This window comes from Hyperoodon ampullatus (assembly GCF_949752795.1).
Source record: "Hyperoodon ampullatus genome assembly, contig: scaffold_566, whole genome shotgun sequence".
NCBI classification, from domain to species: Eukaryota; Metazoa; Chordata; class Mammalia; order Artiodactyla; family Ziphiidae; genus Hyperoodon; species Hyperoodon ampullatus.
This window is the reverse complement of record NW_027641064.1, coordinates 94,490-116,272: the sequence shown is the minus strand read 5'-3', so window position 1 is coordinate 116,272 and position 21,783 is coordinate 94,490. Positions and strand designations below refer to the sequence as shown.

The following is a 21,783-nucleotide window of genomic DNA, read 5'->3' as shown; positions in this document are numbered from 1 at the left end:
TCCAAGACCCTCCCCTGTGCCTCTTGGAAGGGGTGGGAGGTGAGGAACATTTCTGGGTAGAACAAGGCTGTGACATTTTTTTTCGAAATCAGGAAACGGAGGTCCAGAGCTTGAGAGTGAGAGATCCACTTACATGACAACACATGATAAGAGACATTCATCCCGAACACTTTTTGTCCATTTGAGATTAAATTGAAAAGAGTAACGATGCCTATCTTTTCACTCAGGGATCTCAGAATATTTCATACACATGAATTTGTTATCGGTCTACCAACAGAAAGCTTCTCCCGCTTGACCCAGGCTGCTGGGAAGGAAATAGGTGTTCTTATGTCTACCCAATAGTTGTTTTTTTATTATTATTTCTTTTACTGTGGTAAAATACACATCGCATAGAATTTGCCATCTTGACATTTAAGTAGCATTAAGTGCATTCTCATTGCACGGCACCCGTCTCCACCATCCTTCTCCAGAATGCTTTTCTTCTTCCCAAACTGAAACTCTGGACCCATTAAACACCAACTCTCCATTCCCTTTCCCTCAGCCCCTGGCAACCACTTTCTACTTTCTGTCTCTATGAATTTGACCATTCGAGATCTCATATAAGTGGAATCATGCAATATTTGTCTTTTTGTGACCAGCTTATTTCACATAGCATAATGTTTTCAAGGTTCATCCATGTGGTAGTTTGGGTCAGAATTTCCCTCCTTTTTAAAGCTGAATAATATTCAATTGTATGTATATCCCACATTTTATGTATCCATTCATCTGTCCATGACACTTGGGTTGCTTCTACCTTTGGGCTATTGTGACTAATATTGCTATGAACATTGGTGTACAAGTTCAAGTCACTGCTTTCCATTCTTTGGGGGTAGGTACCCAGAAGTGGAATGATACCCAGATAGAAAGTAGAAAGGTACCCAGATCATACGGTAAAATTCTAAGTTTAACTTTTTGCGGAACTGCCAAACTGCCCAATAGGTTTTTGCATAATGCCAACAGAATGTGCCAGGAAGACTACCCTACCTGAAGCCCCCCACCCACTCTCCCCCAGCACAGTGTAAGCACACACAGGGGTCCTGAGAGGTGGTGGAGCTCCTGTCTCTAGAAGCAGTGAGGGAGCTATTGCAGCTGCATCAATCAGCACCTCTCCTGGAGTCCAGTGGCCAGGGGACAGACCTCACTTGTTTGTGGTCTCCAAGACCATCCATCACTAGGATACAGTCATCTCTAGATAGGTCACATTGCCATCTGATTTGTCCTCCAGGCAGAAGCCCCCGCCGCATAACTTTCTTTTTTCACCTCTTCCTCTGGTCGGCCCTCACTCAGCTAATTAGCATGCCTGGCACTGTAGCGTAAGACTTTAATCAGCGTTGGGTGCTTTCAGTTAATCGTGTGGCTCTGCATCTGGAGTGGTTTGTGTTCCAGGGTCAGGAGAGGAGCCGGCTTTGCTTGGTGTAAGGCGTGGGTGGGGAATCTAGGTATCTGGGGAGAGAGAATCACAGCGCCAAGGTGGCTCCGAATCCATCTGGCCACCTGTGCAGCTTACCAGCAAGGTGTGGAAGGTAAGCAGAGCCATTTGGGTAAAGAATTGCACCCAGATAAATGATGGGCTGAATCTAATTTTCAAAAGTGATTTAAAGTGTCAGGCAAATTTCTGATGCTTTCCAGAATTACGTGCGGGATGGGGAGTGAGGCAAAGCAATGATGTAGATTGGGAGATTTGGGGTCAGTCTGGGCAAGCGTGGCCGTGCCAGAGAATACTGTCTGATGGTGGGACTTCGGAAATTTCCCTGGGCCTGGTTTTCTTTGGTAACGTCCTGGGAAGGTGAAGGGGTGGGTGGCACCCAGCTTTCAAATGATGGTAAGCCTTCTACATGGACTGTCAGAATCCTGGCGGTTTCCTGGTTTTAGCATCCATGCTTTGAAAAGAATGGAGAAAACCTAGACAAATTTCAGAAGAGTAATAAAAAATGACTGAACGTACAGATAGAAAGAGCCTATAAGAAAAGGTGAAAGGAAGTTGGGTAGCATAATAACTTCCCAGGACTTATGTCCCTGTCCAACAGGGATCCACCCTGATGTAAAGCAAAGAAAAGTAGGTTTTACCAACTGTAGGTGGTAAAAGCCCTGAATAAGTCGAGGAAGCTGGGCCAAGAGGAAGCAGTGAATGGTTTAGGGGCAGACATCCCAGTTCAAGGAGGAAATGATGTGATCAAGGTAATAAAGGAGAAAAGTTCTTCCAGGCGTTAAACTCCTAACCAAGCTCATGAGGCCTCGGAAGAGCAGTTTCGGGTGACGAGGGGGAGAGGTAAAGCAGCAATGCAAGGAAGAATGGGTATTAATGACAAAGATGACAATAATAGTTAACTGTCACTCGCAATGTGCTTGATCATTTACAAGGCCGTTTCAAATCTCTTGGGTCATCTGTGTTTTGGGAAACTCTGTGAATTAAGGGGGATTTTTTTTTTTTTTGCGGTACGCGGGCCTCTCACTGTTGTGGCCTCTCCAATTGCGGAGCACAGGCTCCAGACGTGCAGGCTCAGTGGCCATGGCTCACGGGCCCAGCCACTCCACGGCATGTGGGATCTTCCCAGACCGGGGCACAAACCCGTGTCCCCTGCATTGGCAGGCGGACTCTCAACCACTGCGCCACCAGGGAAGCCCGAGGGGGATTTTTATCTCCATGTTGAAGATGAGAAAAAATGGGACTCAGAGACAATAGGATCTCATTGCCAGTAAATGGTGAAGTTAGAATTTGAGCCCAGCTCTGCAGGCTCCTACACTGTTTCCAACCAAATGAAAATGACTCTTGTTTAAAATCGAGAGACGAAGGACTTTACAGTTCCAGGTATTGGCATTATTAAATGCCAGTTGCAAGCTATTTTTAGAAATCTGAATGCAAAGGCTTTGGAGAAGTTCAGGTTTAGCCAGCAGCTGGCTCTCTTTGTGTCGTACACCACAGAACCCCATGGCACAGCCGTCGGAGACAGATTATAGAACATGTCACTGGGAGAAACCAGGGAGGATATTAAGTTCAGACCAAGAAAATGCTTTTGCTTGAACAAGCCATGATTTCCTCTTTAAGCCTGTGCAAAATATGGAGTGCTAGACAAGCAGCCGGAACATATGAAAACATTATTATGTACTTATGTTACCAACTTTCATCATCTTTGGCCCCTTTTATTACTTTTTTCAGCTCTAGGCATCAAGTTTTGAAAGATTTTTGCCTACTAAACAAACTATTTATTAAGTAATAATATATTTCCTATTTTTAGTATGGGAAATACATCACAGAGTATGCAAACAAACAGAAGATAGCAACAATCCAATTTTCATTAGGCTTTTGGAAATATTGAAAGTAACTGTGGACCTCGTTACCACTCATGAATTCCTAGGTATCAAGCTACTTTGGGCACCATTATTTATATGCTCACATGACCAGCGTGTCTGTGCCCATTTAAGGGGTAGGGAAGGCAATTAAAGAGGCAACATGGGCTTCCCTGGTGGCGCAGTGGTTGAGAGTCCGCCTGCCGATGCAGGGGACACGAGTTCGTGCCCCGGTCCGGGAAGATCCCACATGCCGCAGAGCGGCTGGGCTCGTGAGCCATGGCCGCTGAGCCTGTGCGTCCGGAAAAAAAAAAAAAAAAAACAAGAGGCAACAGGAGGAGGGTCGGTTCCTGACTGTGTGTACAGTCCGGGGCGGGGGGGCAGTAATTTGCAAGAGTCTGACTGTCAGGACCAATTACAAAAATGGGAAGGTTGTATATAGGCAGAGCCAAGGCATGGCCCGGGCTGATTGCATGAGCAGTAATGAAAGGAAAGATAAAATTCCAATGTGCAAAAAGACATCTGAGAATGTGGAGAAAGGGCCACCAAGGCCAAGGGCAAAGCCATAGGAACAGGAGCAGGAAGCTAAAAGGTACCTTGGAAGAAGTAGAAATACACAGTGGTCATTAAGATCACTCAATGGGCACTTGAGAAAACAGAAGACATATATAAAGGGAAGAAGAAAATTAAGGTGGAGAGGAAAAAGGATTCATGTGGGATTTGAAAATAATAATTAATTCTTAATTAATTCCAAAAGAGAGCTTCGAGACTAATTGAGCAGACTCTGGTGCCAGTTTGCCTGTGCACGAGTTACAAGTAGCCCCTGCCAAGTGGTACATAATTTTATGGAGGCAGACCACGAAGCAGCAGGGAAAACATGGCCTCTGCATTTGCTCATGAAGCACGGAGGCTCGGCCAGGTCAGCGTGATTTATACTTCTTCGTGTCTACGGTCTGATGGCAAGAAATTAAAAAGGACGACCACATCAAACTCTCTTAGCTCAAGCCGAAAGATTAGCTAAGAAGTCCTCCATTGAGACAAAAAGGTACCCCAAATGGAAAAGAATGATTACAAAAAAAAAAAAACCCAAAACCTTTTGTGAAGAAGAAACTGGCAAAAGTGGAGGAGACAGACAAAGGCTATAGGAAGAAAATTAAAATTCCATTTGATCCTTTGTATCGTTATTAAGTACCTCCTATGTCTCGGGCCCTGAGAAATCATGTCAAAAGACATCAGGGCAAAGCTACATTGGAGAACAAAGAAATTCCGAAGATCTTTAGGAGTATGCAGGAAATTGAAGCATTTGGGCTAAACAGAAATGTCATGTGGAACATTTTACATTAACAAGCTGCTGGTGAAAGCTAAGATAAAGTTTTGGGGTTGGAGAGGAAGCCTCTAGTCATGAAAAGAGTGTGGGTAGGAAGAGAAATAGCAACAGCTGCTCTTTGAAAGCACCAGCATGAACAACTTTATGAGCCAGTTGGCCAACATTATGAGAAAGAGAGAGTGAGCAAGTGTCATCTACAAAGCGAGTGGATTACACCTTGTTAACGAGAGAGAGAGAGAAGGGTCTTGGACTTGGGTTCAGTGCTCTCTGGAACCACAGAAAGGATGAAACCTGAAGGAGAAGTTCTGGGAAGGGGCAAAACACTTTAAGGCAAAAGAGAAACAAGAACGGAGAAAGAAGCATTTGAGTTCATTACATTGATAAGAGATAAATATGTGATGAATGGCACGTCTGTAGAGATATTTGGGGGTTCGGGTGGTAGGAAAATTTAAATGTACATGTTATAAATATCTCTGATAACACTGTGCTATGAATCCTGTGGAGTCTATTCCCAGAAAATAACAGTTGGTTGTCTCCCCGCGATGCTTACGGGCCACCTGCTCAAATAGGATCCCTTTCGGTTCTGGGGCTCTAGGCCCCTTCCTGCTTCTACACGGTTTTGGGTGATACACCTGATAGGATGGCCTGACTTCTTGGTGAACTACTGGGTGTTCTGCAAAATCTTGACCCCCGTCTCCCGTGTGGTCTTGTCCTAGCTCACCAGAGTCCCTGTGGAGTCCTGCGGTCAGTATCGGAGCTGCGGCGAGTGCCTGGGCTCAGGCGATCCCCACTGTGGCTGGTGTGTGCTCCACAACACGTGAGTACCGCCGGGCAGCTTCCTCCTGCCTCTCCCTCCCCTCCCCCGGTAATTCTCGCCCTCCTCGTCTCCTTCTCTATCACCACCCTCCTACTGTTTGACCTCTCCCTTCTCTCCCTCTCTTTTCTGACTCTTCCTTCTATGTATCCTTTGTAAATCTATGTATCCTTTGTAAATGTATCCTTTGTAAATCTTATCTCCCTTCTTTTGTTTATCTTGTCTTTACCTTCTTTGGTTTATCTTTTGTAAATCTTATCTCCCTTCTTTTGTTCTGACTTCACTTTCAATTGTCAACTTCCCATAAAAATGTATGGAAATGTCAGCATGGGAATGATGAAGGGTCAGGATAGGGGAATCACCCTGGATCATTACACACTGGAGGTCTGGAGGGAGATCTCTGGACATTTCTGGTTGCAATTTGACTGTAGACTGTAGACTGACATTCCAGGGCTAAACAGCGGAAAAAGGCATTGGACTCCTTTCTTTTTTTTTTTAATTTTTGTTTTAATATGTATTTATTTATCTGGATAGTAGGGTCTTAGTTGTGGCACATGGGATCCTGACCAGGGATCAAGCCCGGGGCCCCTGCATTGGGAGCACAGAGTCTTAGCCACTGGACCACCAGGGAAATCCCTGGACTCTTTTCTCCAGGCTCACATGGGCCACTAAATCACGTGTGTGATGTCTACTGTCCAGTTAGTGATTTAACAGCCACTTAACAGACTTCAGTATCCCCCCAGAGTCTTCCGGTATTTGAGGGGTAAGTTCAAGTGCGTAGCACCTAAGAACCCTCCTCTGCAGTCCTAACACTCATCTGGCTGTCAGAGCACCCTGGGCCCAGGGTCACTAGACCAATGTTTGAAACCCTGGTCCTAGTGTTGGCCGATCCCCCCATGTGGCTCTTCCTTGCTGGCTCCATTTTACTCTCTAGAAGTGGGAAGAAGGCAATGGTATACAGTGGAGACAAATGGTAGTCTGATAAATGAACTGAGGGGTGGAAGTAGGGTACAGACAACCCCCCAGACGTGAGGGGAGAACAGAAAGCCTTTCTTAGGGGAGCCGAAGACCCTTGGCATTGCTGACTGGAGAAGCCAACAGTAGTTGGGCCCCACCCACTCTGTGGAGTTTGGTCCCAACCAAGCTATGGCTGCGGGAACCCCAGGCTTCTAGTTAACACTTGCAACTTGACACGCTGTGAGTTGGACACAACTATTATAAACTACAAAGAAGGACTTAAGTTTTCTTAGGAAGAGCCTGAACTGTATGTGACCAATGGCATTTACCAGTCATTTCCTGCCTCACTCCACCCCAGGAGTGCCTCTGAAAGTTAGAAGTGCCTCTTAAATTCTAACACAACCTCTCCAAGGCCCCAGGATGGGCACCCTCCCCTCTCTAGGTGACAGTCTCAGGCGTCATGAGACCTAGAGTTCACTAAGGGAAGGTTTGAAATCCCTCGGATATGCTGTGATGGGAAAAAACGGAGACCCATCAACCTACGCTGAAAAACACGTAACTTAGAGATGACTAGAAACTGGGTACAGGAGTGCACCCAAAGCTCTGTATCGTAACAGAGAGCAGTGGCGCCTAAGACTGGCCGCCATACAAGAGGATGGAAGAGATTGCATTCAGAATCCAGATCAGCTCTGATCAACCCAGAAGAGTTGCCCAGATGATACTTTGCAAGGCAGGGGGGAAGTCGTTTTCTTTGTCCCACACAGTGAGCCCTCTCAGAAAGGGACTGTGTTCCAGATCCATTGCTTCCTTGGGGGCCTTAGGCCAGCTGGCTTTCAGCTTGGCTAAGGGTGGCTCAGCTGTTCCTGGCGTGAGGCTCTCACACCTGGCATCATTTAAGGGCCATCAGAAAAGCTGGCCCCCCTCTGACACTCTATGCCTGTGGGACCCAAAGGCTGGTCTCTGTGTCAGCTTTGATCCAGCCCGGTGATGTCGGCCAGCCCCACACAGCACTGAGCCCTGTGAAGAGCAGGGGCCCTGAGGCTCTGAGACGGCGGCAGGGGCGCTGTGGGTACACCCACCTCCCCTCCCCAGAGCTGAGCTAAACAAGAATGACAGGAGGAGGTACCAGAGGCTACTTCCTGCGTGGCCTCAGTTTCCCCTCAGTAACATAATACCTGCCTCCTGTCAAGCAGCAGAAAACAGGGGTGGACTGGGGTCAAGGTGAAGTCTGGACAGTTCATAAAGGAAGCCATCAGCCTGCACTGGGAAGCCAGCCTCTCTACTCTCAGCGTGGCCTAAAGAAAACAGTCATGGACATGAACTCTGGGCATCTGCCACCAAGTCCAAATTCCATATTCCCCAGCTGTGCAGCCACCTGAGCCAGCACCCCAGCTCCAAGGTCCTCTGCCAGCTCAAGGTGTGGTTCTCTGTGACCTTGAGCCTCCTGGTTGTGGGATGGGCCTGGTGCTGGGGGCTGTGCTGACGTAAAGCCCAACTCCCCCAGGAGGATTCAGCTCACGAGCGCCCTAGGCCAAGGCTGCCCGCTCACCGTGGCACTCTGTGCATCCATCCTTCCTCCTTCCCTCCCTCCCGGAGTTAATGGCCAGGAGAACCCCCTGGCCCACGTGGCCAGGTGAAGAAGAGTAGATGCCTGGATCTGCTAAGATGCTTGTAATCAGGATATAATGCTTAATTTATATAGAGGGAGATAAACTGATGCTCAGTGTACAGTTTGAAAGTTTTGATAAATGCAAAACCCAGGTAATCCACACCCCCATCAAGATATACAATGTTTCTTCATCCAGAAAGTAGTCTCATGCCCCTTTCTAATTCTTCCCAGTGGGCCTTTCTTTCCTTTTTTGCTGAAATTCAAGGCAAAGCCAGACATTGCTTCTCCTAAATGTCCAGTTTGCACCCCTTTTCATTTGAAATAGATGCCAACAGGACTTTCATGGCTGAGATTGATGCATGAGGATGTGGGCCAAGCAGGAGGGAAGGGAGCACGCTGGGGCAGGCAGAGGCTGTGTGGGAAGGATGAGGATGGCCAGAGAGCCTGCAGATGCTCCCCCTGGGGCACCTGAGTTTACTAGGAAGGGAGGGAGGTGAAAAGTGCAGGGGATTTCATCACTTTGGAGGAGCACCATGCCTACACACACACCCTGTGCCAGGCACTGTGCTAGGCTCAGGGCATACAAGGGGCCTGCATTAGACCTTCTGCCCAGAAGCAAGTTCTTGGGAACCAGGCCTCTGGTCCAGGGATGGGGTGAGGGTTGCAGTCTGTGCTAGAATCAGCACGTTTGTCAGGTCCACGCCGCGGACAAGACCCTGTGCTAAGTGCTACAGGGCCCAGCCAGCCTGCCCCCAGGAAAACTGTGCAAAAGAGCATCAGGAAGAGGGTTGCTTGTAGTGTCAAGATACATCCATTTTCTGTCACTTTTGCCAACTTTTCCCATGGTTGTAAGAAGTGAGAGGGTGGGGAATTTTGTGGGAAGAGAATGACAGCAGAAGCTCTGTGTGTGTGTGTGTGTGTGTGTGTGTGTGTGTGTGTGAGTGTGAGTGACAGAGGACAGAAACAGAGACAGAGGAACAGGAAGACAGAGAGAGCGTGCACGCAGCTCAAGATGGGGCCCCAACCAATAGGTGGCTCAGGTGGCTGAAAGGGCTGTTTGTACCTGCAAGGGCACAGGTGGGTTGCAGACTGAACTGGCTTAAGAAATGCTTGTGTAATTGAAACCCTCCCTCCTGTTACTCACCCTCAGTTGTCCTGAGCACAGGCTTGCCAACCCAGTAGCACGGAGGGTCACCCCTGTTACCCTCTCTTTCAGCCCCGGGCCCCAGCCCACAGGCTTGCTGGCTTCTGATGGTAATGACAGCTTCAACAAAGTGTTTATTTGTCCATCACCTTGAGCCTTTGTTTGCAGGGCCTCCACCCCATTGGGCCTGAGTCTATTCTGACTTGGGTGAAAGAAAGGAAAGGCTGCAGTGCACCCACAGCCCTGAAGCCCAGCTTTCACCTGTCCTGGGCCTGGAAAATCCCTCCAACCCCCAGGTCCCCAGCCCCCTCTCCTTCTTTCCCTCCCGTGCCCAGGCCAAGAAGCCCATCAGTCTCAGCAGGTAACGGGATCCCCCACAGACCTAGTCCCATCGATCGGCCCAGACGGTACCTTTCTTCAGCAGGGTCATCATCGTCGCTCCTGGGAGGCTCATGTAACTCAGGACATTGACAGGCGAAAGATAAGATCAGCTTTTATAAAGTCCTTCCCTCCCCGCTGGGACCCCTCGTCTTTGCAGATTTCTTCCCTTGGAAGGATGCCCTCCCTGGATGGCTTGGCATGGGTCACTGTTCAGGACTCACTTTGTATAGTTTCTGCCAAGATGGAGAGAAGGAAAGGAGAGGAGAGGAAAGGAAAGGGAAAATGCTGCTACCTAGACAGAAGGGATGGGTTAAAACTCAGAACCTGTCTGTGGACAGACCCAGTCTGGGCTCAGTTTCCTGCCGTAAAATGGCAGTGAAGAGCCATCTTACAGCAACGCCTTGAAGATTAAGGGAGGGATGTGCAGGCAGCTCCCTGGGGGACTGGCTCTGTAAGCAGAGGCTATGGGTCAGACCCAGGACCTCCTCCGTGGTCCCTGTCCTGTTGCTGTCCTCCCCGGGACTGGAGGGCTGTGATGGGGTGGCTGGGGAGAAACCCACCGCTGGGGAGCCTTCCTTCCCGGACAGTCTTCAGCAGCCATGGGTGTGGCTGTCCAACGGCCACCTGGGAAAGGGCAGAGAGAGCAGTTTGTTCCACAGTCACCCTAAATGTCCCCTTAATCAAGTCCAGACTGATTCCAAAATGCCAGTCCTTTTGTGCTGCTTCTTAGCATATCCCATAGCCTGGTTTGTTTATTTTTATTTTTTAACCTGTATCCAAGGGCTACTGAATACTCACCCGCTAAGTCAATGATCTCTCCTTGGGCTCTTTGCAGGATGTCTACACAATCGTGAGGAATTGTTCAGATCCACTTCTGCCCAGCAAACTCTTTGCAGTCTACACTGTGGCCTTCCCTGACTCTTTGCGAAAAATTTATCAGCCTCTGGTCCAGAGGAAAGAGTCCCAGATGAGATCCTAGTGTATTTGAATTTTTCTCATCCCAGCTCAATAGATACAGAACCAAGCCACAGGGGATTGGTTCCAGGACCCACAGCGGGTACCAAAATCCATGAAGGTCACATCCCCTAGTTGGCCCTCTGTATCTGTGGTTCCACATCCTAGAGTCACGGTACTGAAAGGCCTCACCTGGTCCGTGCCCTTCATATAAGAAACCCCTTACACACCATCTGCCTAGAAGGCTTCCCTTTACTATCCAGTCTGCCTTCCTCCAAGCTGCACATGCCACTTGCCCATTTCTGGGGGCATTCCTAAAGAGGGCAAGGGTAACGATGTCAGGAAACCCAGTCTCTTCCCTCGTCAGCATTCCCAGATGTGGAGACAGTGATCAAAGAGCCCCTGTGATCTCCAGCTTGAATAAGGTTCCTCTTACCTTTTCTGTAGAGGGCATTTGGGGGGCCCTACCCCCATTTGTTTCCAACCTCCTCATGTTCTAAACACAGATTCCCCAAATATTGCACTTCAAGCACAGGCCATGACCAACGTGAAGTGTTAAGGATGGGGGATCACCTACAGGGAGAAGCAAGGAGCCAGTTCTGATACCCGAGGCTGGTAGACCCACACCTGGAGGGCCTGGGGAAATGAACCAGCGGTGGTTTCCCCCGCCTCCACTCTGGTTTGGAGGCTCGCCCAGGCCAGACTCACAGAGAGCCCCACTTCCAATGGAAATTTGCTTGGCCAGCCAGCAGCGCTGGGAGTTAATATTTCCATCACTGTATTTAGGAATTAATTTCTAGAGAACTTAATCACCACCTCTTTCCCTCTCTCTCACCCCCTTCCTTTCTCCATTCCTCTCCGTTCTAATTTTCCACTTGGCTAGGAATTCTCCAGCAGTGAAAGTTCAGGCTTAGGGAAGGCGGTGGTAGCTGCTTCTTTAGAGAAGATAATCTCATTGGAACCACTGACTTGAATAATAACCCCTCCAGGGGCCAGGGCCTTTGTCCCCAAGGGCTTTTAGCACCTCTGAACTGGAGCTGGAGGACCAACTGCAGAGAAAGTGGAGGGAAAACGGGAGGGGAGAAGAGCCTAGAGGGGCCAGACTCCAGTTTTGGGGCCCGGGCTGTGTTCCTGCAGCCTGCTTCCTGCTGGCCACCTGCAGGTCTGCGTTTCCTGGGGGTGTCAGTGACGCTGGCAGGGATGACTGTCTGGAAACTCAAAGCCAAATAGCATGCACTGTTTGAGTCCTGCCTGGAAAATGATGAAGCAGGGTCTTCCACCATGTCCAAGGTGTCCCCACAGTGGATTGCAAGGACGTGCTTTTGGAAGTACCTGGAGCCCCTTTGAAGGAAACATCTAAGCCCCCCGACCCAGGGGTCATGAATTAACCCTTTGCACGTTCCCTAGCTCTTGCCTGGCCTAATGGAAAATCACAGTCCCAGAAGAGCAGGAGGCCATTACCCTGACAGACCCTTTAAGAACTCAGAAGGAATCCATTCTTCCCCTACATTTTCCTATCACTTCGAAGGTCAATTGTCTGTGCTTTTGAGCATTTGCAGCTTCCCCCGTCATGGGCCCTGAGGGATAGTAGAAATGTCAAAACATCCCTGACACTGACCTTAAACTTGACTTTCCACGAAGAGAGCTGAGTTCTCAATACCCTTTGACAGCTAGGAAGAAAGCAGAGCTACAGCCCAGACTACTCTTTTCCTCTTTGCTCCCTCCTGCCATCTGGGGCTCCCCCTCCGTCATTAAGAGGAAAAGTGCTGCAGCCATTGCCATCTTTTCATCTTTGATTTGCCCCGTGGTCCAGTCTGGGAGGAGATCTGTGCTTATGCATCAGCTGCAGTTTGGAGGGGTTGGATGGGAAAGCAGAGGAGGGATGGGGTAATACTAGGTTTTATTGAGGGCTTATTATGTATGAGCTATGCTCTGTTCTAAATGCTTTACTTGCATCATCTTTTAACCCTCATGATAATAACCCTATTAGGTAGGTACTATTTTGTCCCCATTTTATAGATGAGAAAACTGAGGCAGCAAGAGGTTAAGTAATTTGCCCAAGATTACACAGTTAGATGGGATGTTTAAAATTGTAAGCCACGGGTGGCTTCCCTGGCAAGACCTACATCTGCAGGAGATGATACCTGTTTAGTTGTGGGCTCTCGGGAGCCATGGAAGGATGCAGCCTCATGAACTCTGGGAGCAGCAAACCATGCAGATAGACCTTGTCTTGAGATCCCTCAACCAAGTTCCTTTGTACCTCCTGCAAGAGAGAAGGAGTTGCCTCTTTTCTATCTGGACTCTCTTTGGTAACTTCAGGTGATGTTTGGGCTGAAAGCAGCTTCATTTTTCCTCTCTGCATAATTTAATCAAAGACATTTTTCAGATCTACTGATTGCTCTTAGAAATAGGAACTTCAAAGTTGGGGAGTCAGTGAATAATTGAAGTCTGTACCAGCTCTCTGGATCTGCTGTTAATGGGAGTAATAACACTATTAATGGTGATGTCAGTACAGACACCCTGGAAAAGTCCATAACATTAGCTTAATGGCTGGAGGTAATGAAGTCCTCGCAGAGGAGCTAGCCTGGTAAATTAACTTCCCAGACTTTTAGGCAGATGCCCTTGTTGGCATGGGTCTGCTAGAACAGCCTGGGGGTGCTTTGGAGACAGTCACACTCCCATCTGACCTTTCACCCTTGGGATGAGATTCCTACACGGGTCCTGGAGAATTCACAAGTCTCAGTAATACTCAAAGTGTTTCCAGTGGCAGGCAAAAACAGCGATTAGCATAGAGACGAAGATTGAGAGGACATTTTTAAATTGCCCTAAGCACAGAAGGGGACATCAGGGTGGCAAGGAAAATGTGTTTAGTCTAGAAGCTTCAGGGAGGTAGAGCACAGTGGGTGAGAAGGGAGGCTCCAGAGTTCATCTGTGTTCATACAGGCTCCCTCTGATTAGCTGATGACCTTGAACAAGTGACTAACTGCTCTCTGTAGTTTGCTGATCTATAAGGTGGGGTTTAAAATGGTTACCTACCTCCCATCATCGCTGGGAGACTTCAGTGACATAAACTGTAAGCCCCTTATCACGGTGCCCAAGAAGAGCTCCATGACTAGTAGCCGTGATTATTTTATTCAGAATTGTGTTTTACTTCTGCATTACACATCCACTTTACTCCAAGGTCATCCTTTCTGTCCATATCTCCCCTTTCTTCCTTTAGTCCACGCCTTCAGTGATTTCTCAGCTAAATTTTCCTCTCAGACCCTCCACTATTAGGCCATCCCTCCCACCGAGGCCAAGATGCAGTCTCATGAACTCCGGGAGCAGCAAACCACGCAGATAGACCTTGTCTTGAGATCCCTCAACCAAGTTCCTTTGTACCCACTGCAAGAGAGAAGGAGTTGCCTCTTTTCTACCTGGACTCTATTGGTAACTCCAGGTGATGTGGATGACATACTTCCTTCCCCGTGGCTGGGAGGAGAGGCCCCCGCAGGTTTCCTCAGTGCCTGAGAGTCACCCCGAGAGCAGCTCAGGGTATCCAGGTGCCTGTCTCCCCTCACCTTTTACCCTACCCCTCACCCGTCTGCTCCTTGAGACAGATGTTCCCTTCCATATCCCTGGCTGTTCCCGTCCATATCCCTGGCTGTTCCCTTCCATATCCCTGGCTGTTCCCTTCCCTACTCAGCTCCTTGCCTGGAGCTCCCTCCTCGCCTGGAGCTCCCTCCTCTCCTGCAACAGCCCCTGACATCCTCCCTTCTCGGCAGAGTCTCTCTTCTTTAACCAAAAGAGATCAGCACTCAGGAGGGATTTCCCTGCAGTCCCATCTTACCTCAACATGTCCCTCTGAGGACCCTGCTTTCCCTCACCGCCACCCCACAGCAGAATCAGTAGCCCAGAGGTTCCAAATCATGGCCACTCAGCGCAGCTCCATGTTCACCAGGCTTCTCCAGCTTGGATTAAATACTGTTCCCTGCAAGTCAAACACCTCCGAGCAGTCAACTCCCACCAGAAGGCAGGGCAAGCCCTGGCCCTGGCTGAGAGCTTAAGTGCCCTCCCCTATGTGTGATGCATGCATTTGGGTGACCACCCTGACTTTTACGTGCATCTTTCACAAGCCCCCATCAGTTACGACTGGAAGATCCCAGGTCACCTGGATGTGATCCACTAGTGACAAGGCACACTTTGAACAATAATAGAACACGGACACTAGGCAATAATAGCGAACCTTCTATAGCAGTGATGCTGGGCCATGGAGCTGGGATTCGGATCCAACGCAGCCTGGCTCCAGAGCGAGCTCTGAACTTCTACACTCGGCACCTTTGATCCCTCCTCCCCTCCCTCCTGCCCACCTACGTTTACCTTCTGTCTGCTGGGCAGGAGATATGCAGGGGATTCCAAAGCAAGTCAGGCATAGTTTCTTCTTTTGAGAATTTCACACTTGGTAGGAGAGGGCTGTGCTCAGCCTAATAATTGTCATATAGTCTAAGAAGTTCTAGACGGTGGGAAACACCAAAGTGCTCTTAATTTTGCCCGGGGTGGGAGTGGGTTGGTGGGAAGAGGGACCCACGGCAGATGCATTATAGTTGAACATGTCTAGAGAGACAGGTAGAAGTTGGAATGGGGAAGCATGTGGCGAGAGGGCAGTGCAGACAGAGGAGCTGTGTGCGCAAAGCCGAGGAAATCGGAAAGAGGAGATAACGTGGAGAGAACAGTCTCGGTTTGCAAAGGGTGGGGGGGTGTTGCTGAGGCTGAGTGGGGAGGGGGAATAGACAGGACTTCCAGCTCTTTCTGTGAATGAGGAGGCCCTGAGGGCACTCTGGGGTGACTCTCAGGGTTTCGCATGTGACAACCAGTGATTGGAATTACCTTCTTCTCCCAATTTGGGCTTGATGGGGGAGGACCAGGCTGGAGGAAGGAAACTAGTAAGTTAGTCCTGGGCATGCTCAGTTCGGACATGTCCTAGGAGCCGCTGGCAATGCCTGACCTCCGCGCCGGCCCCTCGCTGGACCAGCGGTCTCCTCCTGAGTCCCTGATCAGTCGCTCTGTCCTTCCCAGGTGCACCCGGAAGGAGCGCTGTGAGCGGTCCAGAGAGCCCCGCAGGTTTGCCTCTGAGATGAAGCAGTGCGTCCGACTGACCGTCCATCCCAGCAACATCTCCGTCTCTCAGTACAATGTCCTGGTAAGGCCGTGGGACCGGGATCCAGGGATGTCAGAAGAGCCCACCCCCCGCCCAAAAGGGCCTCAGCCCAACACCCCTCAGGAGGGCTGGGCCTAGCTGGCCAGCAAGGCGGCTCCAGAGCAGGGCAGGGGTGTTAAAGAATGTGTCCCCGGGGATGGAAGATGGGGACATTTGTAGGACTATTGGGGAAGAGGCTTTATGTGCAAGGGGTAGAAAGGGAAAACTGACACCAGAAATGACTGGAAGAGTGACCAAGAGAGGGACAGTGTTGGGAGCACTATCCTTGTCTCTGAGATGGGGGAGATGTATGTGCAGAGGGAGAAAAGGGGGCGATGGCACCCACAGTCTTGCTGGGCACCTGGTGGTTGGTGTTGCCATCTTCCAAAGTTGGGGATAACGGAGGGGAGCCTGACCAGCAGTTCCCCGGGGCCTCAGTCCTGCCCGGGGCCTCTCTCCACCTACAAATCCCCTACGCATTGTTTCCTGGGGCCACATCCATTCAGATGCTTATTTCTTTTGCCTCTGTCTCCTACCATCCCACCACCTTCTCCATCCTCTGCTGTCATACATGGGGTCTCTTCTTCTGTATGTCAATATTGCCTCATGCTTGTCTTGCTTCTCTTTCTCTCTGATCTCTCTTGCTCTCCCTCTTTCTTCCTTTATTCCATACCTTCTTTTCCCCATTTCTCTCTCCTCCTCTCTCTCCCCCTGCCTGGCTGTTCACAGCTGGTCCTGGAGACGTACAATGTCCCAGAGCTATCAGCTGGTGTCAACTGCACCTTCGAGGACCTCTCAGAGATGGACGGGCTGGTGGTAGGCAATCAGATCCAGTGCTACTCCCCAGCAGCCAAGGAGGTGCCCCGGATCATCACGGAGAACGGTGAGTGGTCCCCAGAGGCACAGCGGGGTGGCAAGTCCTTCCTCCTGCCGCCTGGATGATGAGAACTCAGGACACACACGCGGGATCGAGGGAGCGCACAGGAGGGGAGGGTCAGAGGACGCGGCGTGCGTTGGTAGGGATGTCACAGGAAGAGGGGGATGGAGTGTCCCTCCGCTGCCTTTGGAACTGAAACCAGGTGAGCATCCAGGAGTCAACCTCGCCCTGGGTGAGGAGTGGTGCCAAGAGGGCAGGAGAGGGAAAGGCCAGCACAGTGGCAGAGTGTGCCGGTCAAGTTCAGAGGTCATGCTGGAGCATGAGAGGGCTGGCACGGAGGGGCACGGGAGGAGGGGTGGGGTGCAGGGGTCATCTGGTTCCTTACCCCCTGCCTGCACTGCTGGGTCTCTGACCCTGAACCATTGCCCCCCCCACTCCCGCCCCGCCTCCCCGGAGCTTCCTGTTGCTGGCCGGCTGCCACGAGAAGGACAGGGTGGACAGAGGCCCAGCACTGAGAGGGACAGGCCGGCCTGGGCAGCCTGATTCCATGTTGGCCCTCCCATTTGGGCTTGTCACATTTGTTCCGAGCTGATTGATGAATGAACCTCTCAGGGAAGGCACAGAACAAGGGGCCTGAGGTCAGGGCTGTGAATTAACCGTGGGCCCCAGCTCCTCCCTGGTGCCAGCTGAGGATTCCAGGGATGTCTGCCCGAATGGAGCCCACCAGAGGAGGGGGTGTCAGCACAGGGTCTTTCCTTACAGAGATGGGGAACGGGCTCGTGAGTGCTCACACACCCACGTGTAAAACCTCTGGCGTAATTTGTGGCAGCATTGCCAAGAGTCTACGTGTTTCTCCTGGTAGCTAATCAATGTGTGTATTTGTAATTCTGTGAGGGCTGCATGGACATCATGTATGTGAATGCACATTTGAATACCTGTCAGAGAGAGAGAGAGAGAGAGAGAGAGAGAGAGAGAGAGAGAGAGTGAGTGTGTGTGTGTGTGTGTGTGTGTGTGTGTGTGTGTGTGTGTGTGTGTACAGGAAAGGACCTGGTGAGCAAATGAGGTGGGTGCCGGGAATACAGTGTGGAAGGGGAAATAGACCAGAATCATCCTCTGCAGCTGTTCTCAGGGTTGTCCTGAGACCGGGCCCGACTGAATCCTAATCCGGTTAGAGCTGAGCACACCCCCTGGAGAGTGGGCTCCCCTTTGCCAGGGTGCATTACTCTCAGTGGGACCCGACACGGGGCAGTGGCCATCCCCCACCCCACCTCCACCTCATGGCTGGCTCCGCCCACAGGGGACCACCATGTCGTCCAGCTGCAGCTCAAGTCGAAGGAGACAGGCATGACCTTTGCCAGCACCACCTTTGTCTTCTACAACTGCAGCGTCCACAATTCGTAAGTGCCCCTCCAGCCTCACTCAGCTCCCTGTTTCTGGGGTCAAAGTTCATCCAAAGATAGAAGACCCTACCACTTTCCCAAGGACTTACCATCTAGAGACCCTGTAAGGCGACCTCCTTCACCCCCAGAAGGAGAGAGACTCCCTCCTCTGGCACCCAGAGGGTTAATGGGAAGAGGCTAGAATGGGCAGAGTGATGACCTGTGGGCTGGGGAACTCCAAGTCCCCAGCCCTTACATCTTCTCTGGCATAAGTCTGCTAACGTGATTCACTTTCCACCATCTGTTGAGGAGGGGGGTGCTTATTACCTGAAGAACAGAGCGGCCAGCACCCCAGGTGAGAAGAGGGGTCTGGGGAAGGAGAGAAGGCCCCATGTGTGTCCAGGCAGTGGTCCAATAAGTCACCTGAACGAACGCTCAGCTCTGCACAGTCCCCTGCAGGCTGGGTCGGGACTCAGGCTGGCAATGGTCAGAGGCAGGCTTTGGCCTAGGGTGGGGTTCTAGCTCTGGTTCCGGCGCCAGCTCCGGCTCTGTTTGACTGAAGCCTCCACTTTTTCCCAGGGGAAGCCACGGACGATGGAGGCTTGGGCTCTGGAGTCAGACCAGCTAGGAAAAGTAACCCTTCTGTGCCCCAGTATCCTCTGTAAATGAGGAAATAGTAGTCCTCCTCCTGGGGTGTCACCCAAATATTTAACAGGTGACATGGCAAGGGCACGGTCCCATCGGCTGGGACATCGCTGGTCGCTGCCCCTGCTCATCAGCCCTGCTCAGCCCACAGGACGGCTGCGAGGGCTAGAAGAGCTATTACAAGGAGAGCGGTTAGAGCCATGCCTGGCCGACTGTGCAGGCACTGTACATTTTACTGTTACTATATTATTATTTCCTCTCCAAAATGATGGGCCTGGATAATATTGAGAAGGTACAAACCTGTTTTTCACCATAGAAACCTTTCTTCAACCAAAATTAGGTGTGAAAGCCCAATATACAAAAGAGATGGAAGCAGGAGATGGTTGAGAGTCAAGGGGACCTGGAACCCCTCTGTCTAGGAACCCTACACATCTCACACAGTCTCCAAAGGAGCTCCACGGAACCCCCAGGGTTCCATAGAGCACAGTTTGAGAGCCATAAAACCTGATCTCAAAAAGCTTTGCTTGCTTTAATATAATGTCCTGTTTTCTTCTCCATATAGGACAAGCTAGTTAACATAACCATAGATATTTGGGGCTCTAGGTTATGACAGCTGTGAGTCCAGAGCTTGGCTCTCTTTGGCACCCCAGTAAGAGGCAGCCAGTCCTCCCAGCCAAATGGCTTCGACATTGGAATTCTCTTCCTGCTTCTTCCCACAGAGCTTGCCGTGTCTTTACCACTTGGTGACCTAATCCCTCACTCCCCTTTTGCCCCTCTAAGGAAATAGAATAGGTGGACGAAATCATGTTTGAAGTTGCCATTCAGTCCATAAAATGATTTTAAGCATCCTATATGCAAGACAAGGAGGATCAAAAATTAGTAAGATGCAAAGACTCAATCTCTACCCCCCAAGAATCATGGCCGAGTGGACCAGTGGATGAACAGGACAATGAATAAGTAAAATATAATACAACAATACTGTTCCAGAGACAGAAACAAAAGGATGAATAGGATGAGGGCCCCAATGAGACCAACTCTCCGTTGGTCAAAGAAGGAAGAGGAGATGATGAGGTAGAGGAAATGTTACTCCAGGTAGAAGGACAGCATGGGGAGAGCATGGCCTGTTCTTGACTGAAGCACCAGACACATGTGGGGACAGCGGATCTAGACACCACAGAGGCCTTGGCCTGCATGGCAAGGCATTTGGGTTCGACCCTTTGGAACCATGTTGGGTTTTAAACAGGAAGTAGCTTTTATAAAGTTGCCTGTGTTTCCTGGGAATGGTGAGTAGAGGTAGGGTTGCCGACTCTACCCATCACACTGAGGGGGTAGCCTCAGGACCTTCCTCTGCAAAGGTGTGTCCATGTGGGTCCTTGTCAGCAGAGACCCTGGAGTCAATTTGGATTAAAAGTCAATTTCACTGTTAGTCCTAACTCTTATGGGTTCTCTGGACGAGCCCCTCTACTGCAGACTTCATTGTTTCCCAATTCAGCAAAAGAGGGCGCCATCCTATAAAAATGGAGGGTGGTTGATGAGGCTCTTGGGGGATCGGGGTTGTCAGCTACCTGAGTGAGGGCGGAGGCCAGAGACTCTTGGCTTCCTGAGGACTTGGAGAGAAAAGGGGTGGATTTTTACAAGATCTACTCTTCCTGAGTGTTTGAAGGTGGTTTCTCCTACTATGAAAACATGTTTTGCTAGGCCCTAGAGTCTTAGGCTTTCTGCTTTTGGTTCATGCAGGTTCTGTGACGTGTGCCTCTTCCTCCTCTGTGCCCAGGTGCCTGTCCTGCGTGGAGAGCCCATACCGCTGCCACTGGTGTAAATACCGGCATGTCTGCACCCATGACCCCAAGACTTGCTCCTTCCAGGAAGGCCGGGTGAGGCTGCCTGAGGTAGGTCCCGCAGCCAGAGCCGTGAGGGCTGCTTGCTGTGAGCGTGGGACACGCAGGTAGGTCTTCCCTTAAGAAGAGAAAACAAAGGCAGGACCACCCCCTTGTTCCCCAACCCCAACTCTTAAGGGACCGCTTCACGAAAGCAGTAAACAAGCAAAGCTCTGAGCTCTGGGTCAGTCCTGGAGGTTCTGTTACCAGACAGAGGTGCATTCCAGGTCATTCCATCCAGCAGGACCTTCTACATACCAGGTGAGTTCCAGAACAATCCCAGAGAGGGGTGTGTGTGTGTATGTGTGTGTGTGGGTGTGTCCTAGAAATAATTGTAAGTACACAGCAGGACTGTGTACAGCTTGCTCAGCGGTCCCTCAGAGCACTGTCCACAGAGCAGAGCTGAGATCACAGAAGTCAAGTTGAGTAAAAGGGAGAGAAAGATAAGAATGAGAGGGTGGTCACTAACCTGAGGGTGGTTTTCAAAGTGTGGTCCCCAAATCAGCAGCATCAGCATCCTCATCACCTGGGACCTGGTCAGAGATGCAAAAATCTCCCTCTCCATCCTCTCCACCAGCTGGATGGCCCCTCGGGGCTGTGGTCAGCAGTGTGCGATTCTGCTGCACAGTCCAGTCTGCAAATCACTTGACACAGAGTCAGGCTCCGTGGCTAAGACACTGTTTCTGTTCCCTCCTGATCTTTAGTCTTATCCTTGAAAACTCTTCATCACCATAATAGAAATACTCTATGCGTATGTTGTTTCCTCTCCGAGATTGTAAGTTTGTGGGCAAAGACCTCAAGGATAATGGGTGTAAACACATTTTGGAAAAGTCTGCTGTTGTTCAAACATTATGGTGCTTGTGTGACTCCAACCATTGGGCCAGTGGTTCTGAACAGAGTGGTTTAGAATGCTGTTGCTGAGAATAGGAAGATACAGAGGTGAGATATCTATATCTATATCTATATATCTGTATCTGTATCGTGTTGGTTAGACCCCACTGAATGCAAGGACAGGGCACTCTCTCGGCCAACGCTGGACTCAGGCTCCAACATCTCTCCTACCCCCAAGTCTTGGGTGTACCTTGCAGCCCCCTTCACACAGCCACACAGGTGCCATGACCATGTGGCAAAGCCATAGCTGTGAGAGCAGGGAACTGTCCAGGTGCAGAAAGCATAAGGGCTGTTTGGGGGACTGGATGGGGCGTGGTGAGAACAGAGAGGCCCACCCCCAGACTCCCACCCCGCTAGGAACCCTAACTTAGGCCAAACCCTTGATGGCAGGAGGGAAGCTGTCTTGTCTCTGAAAGGCAGGAGCG

At 50.3% G+C, this 21,783-nt stretch overlaps 1 protein-coding gene across 1 annotated transcript in view; it reads left to right on the top strand.

Annotated features, from left to right (window-relative positions):
* Positions 1–5,370: 5,370 nt before the first annotated feature.
* LOC307069981 (plexin-A4) overlaps positions 5,371–21,783 on the top strand; it is a gene marked incomplete at both ends in the record, with an annotated part of 104,561 nt that continues 88,148 nt past the window's right edge. Inside the window, 5 exons of the mRNA XM_079728606.1 lie at positions 5,371–5,471; positions 15,569–15,692; positions 16,419–16,572; positions 17,864–17,963; positions 20,365–20,479. Of these exons, the coding sequence (XP_079584732.1) occupies positions 5,371–5,471; positions 15,569–15,692; positions 16,419–16,572; positions 17,864–17,963; positions 20,365–20,479 (594 nt within the window). The remainder of the gene's footprint in view (positions 5,472–15,568; positions 15,693–16,418; positions 16,573–17,863; positions 17,964–20,364; positions 20,480–21,783) is intronic.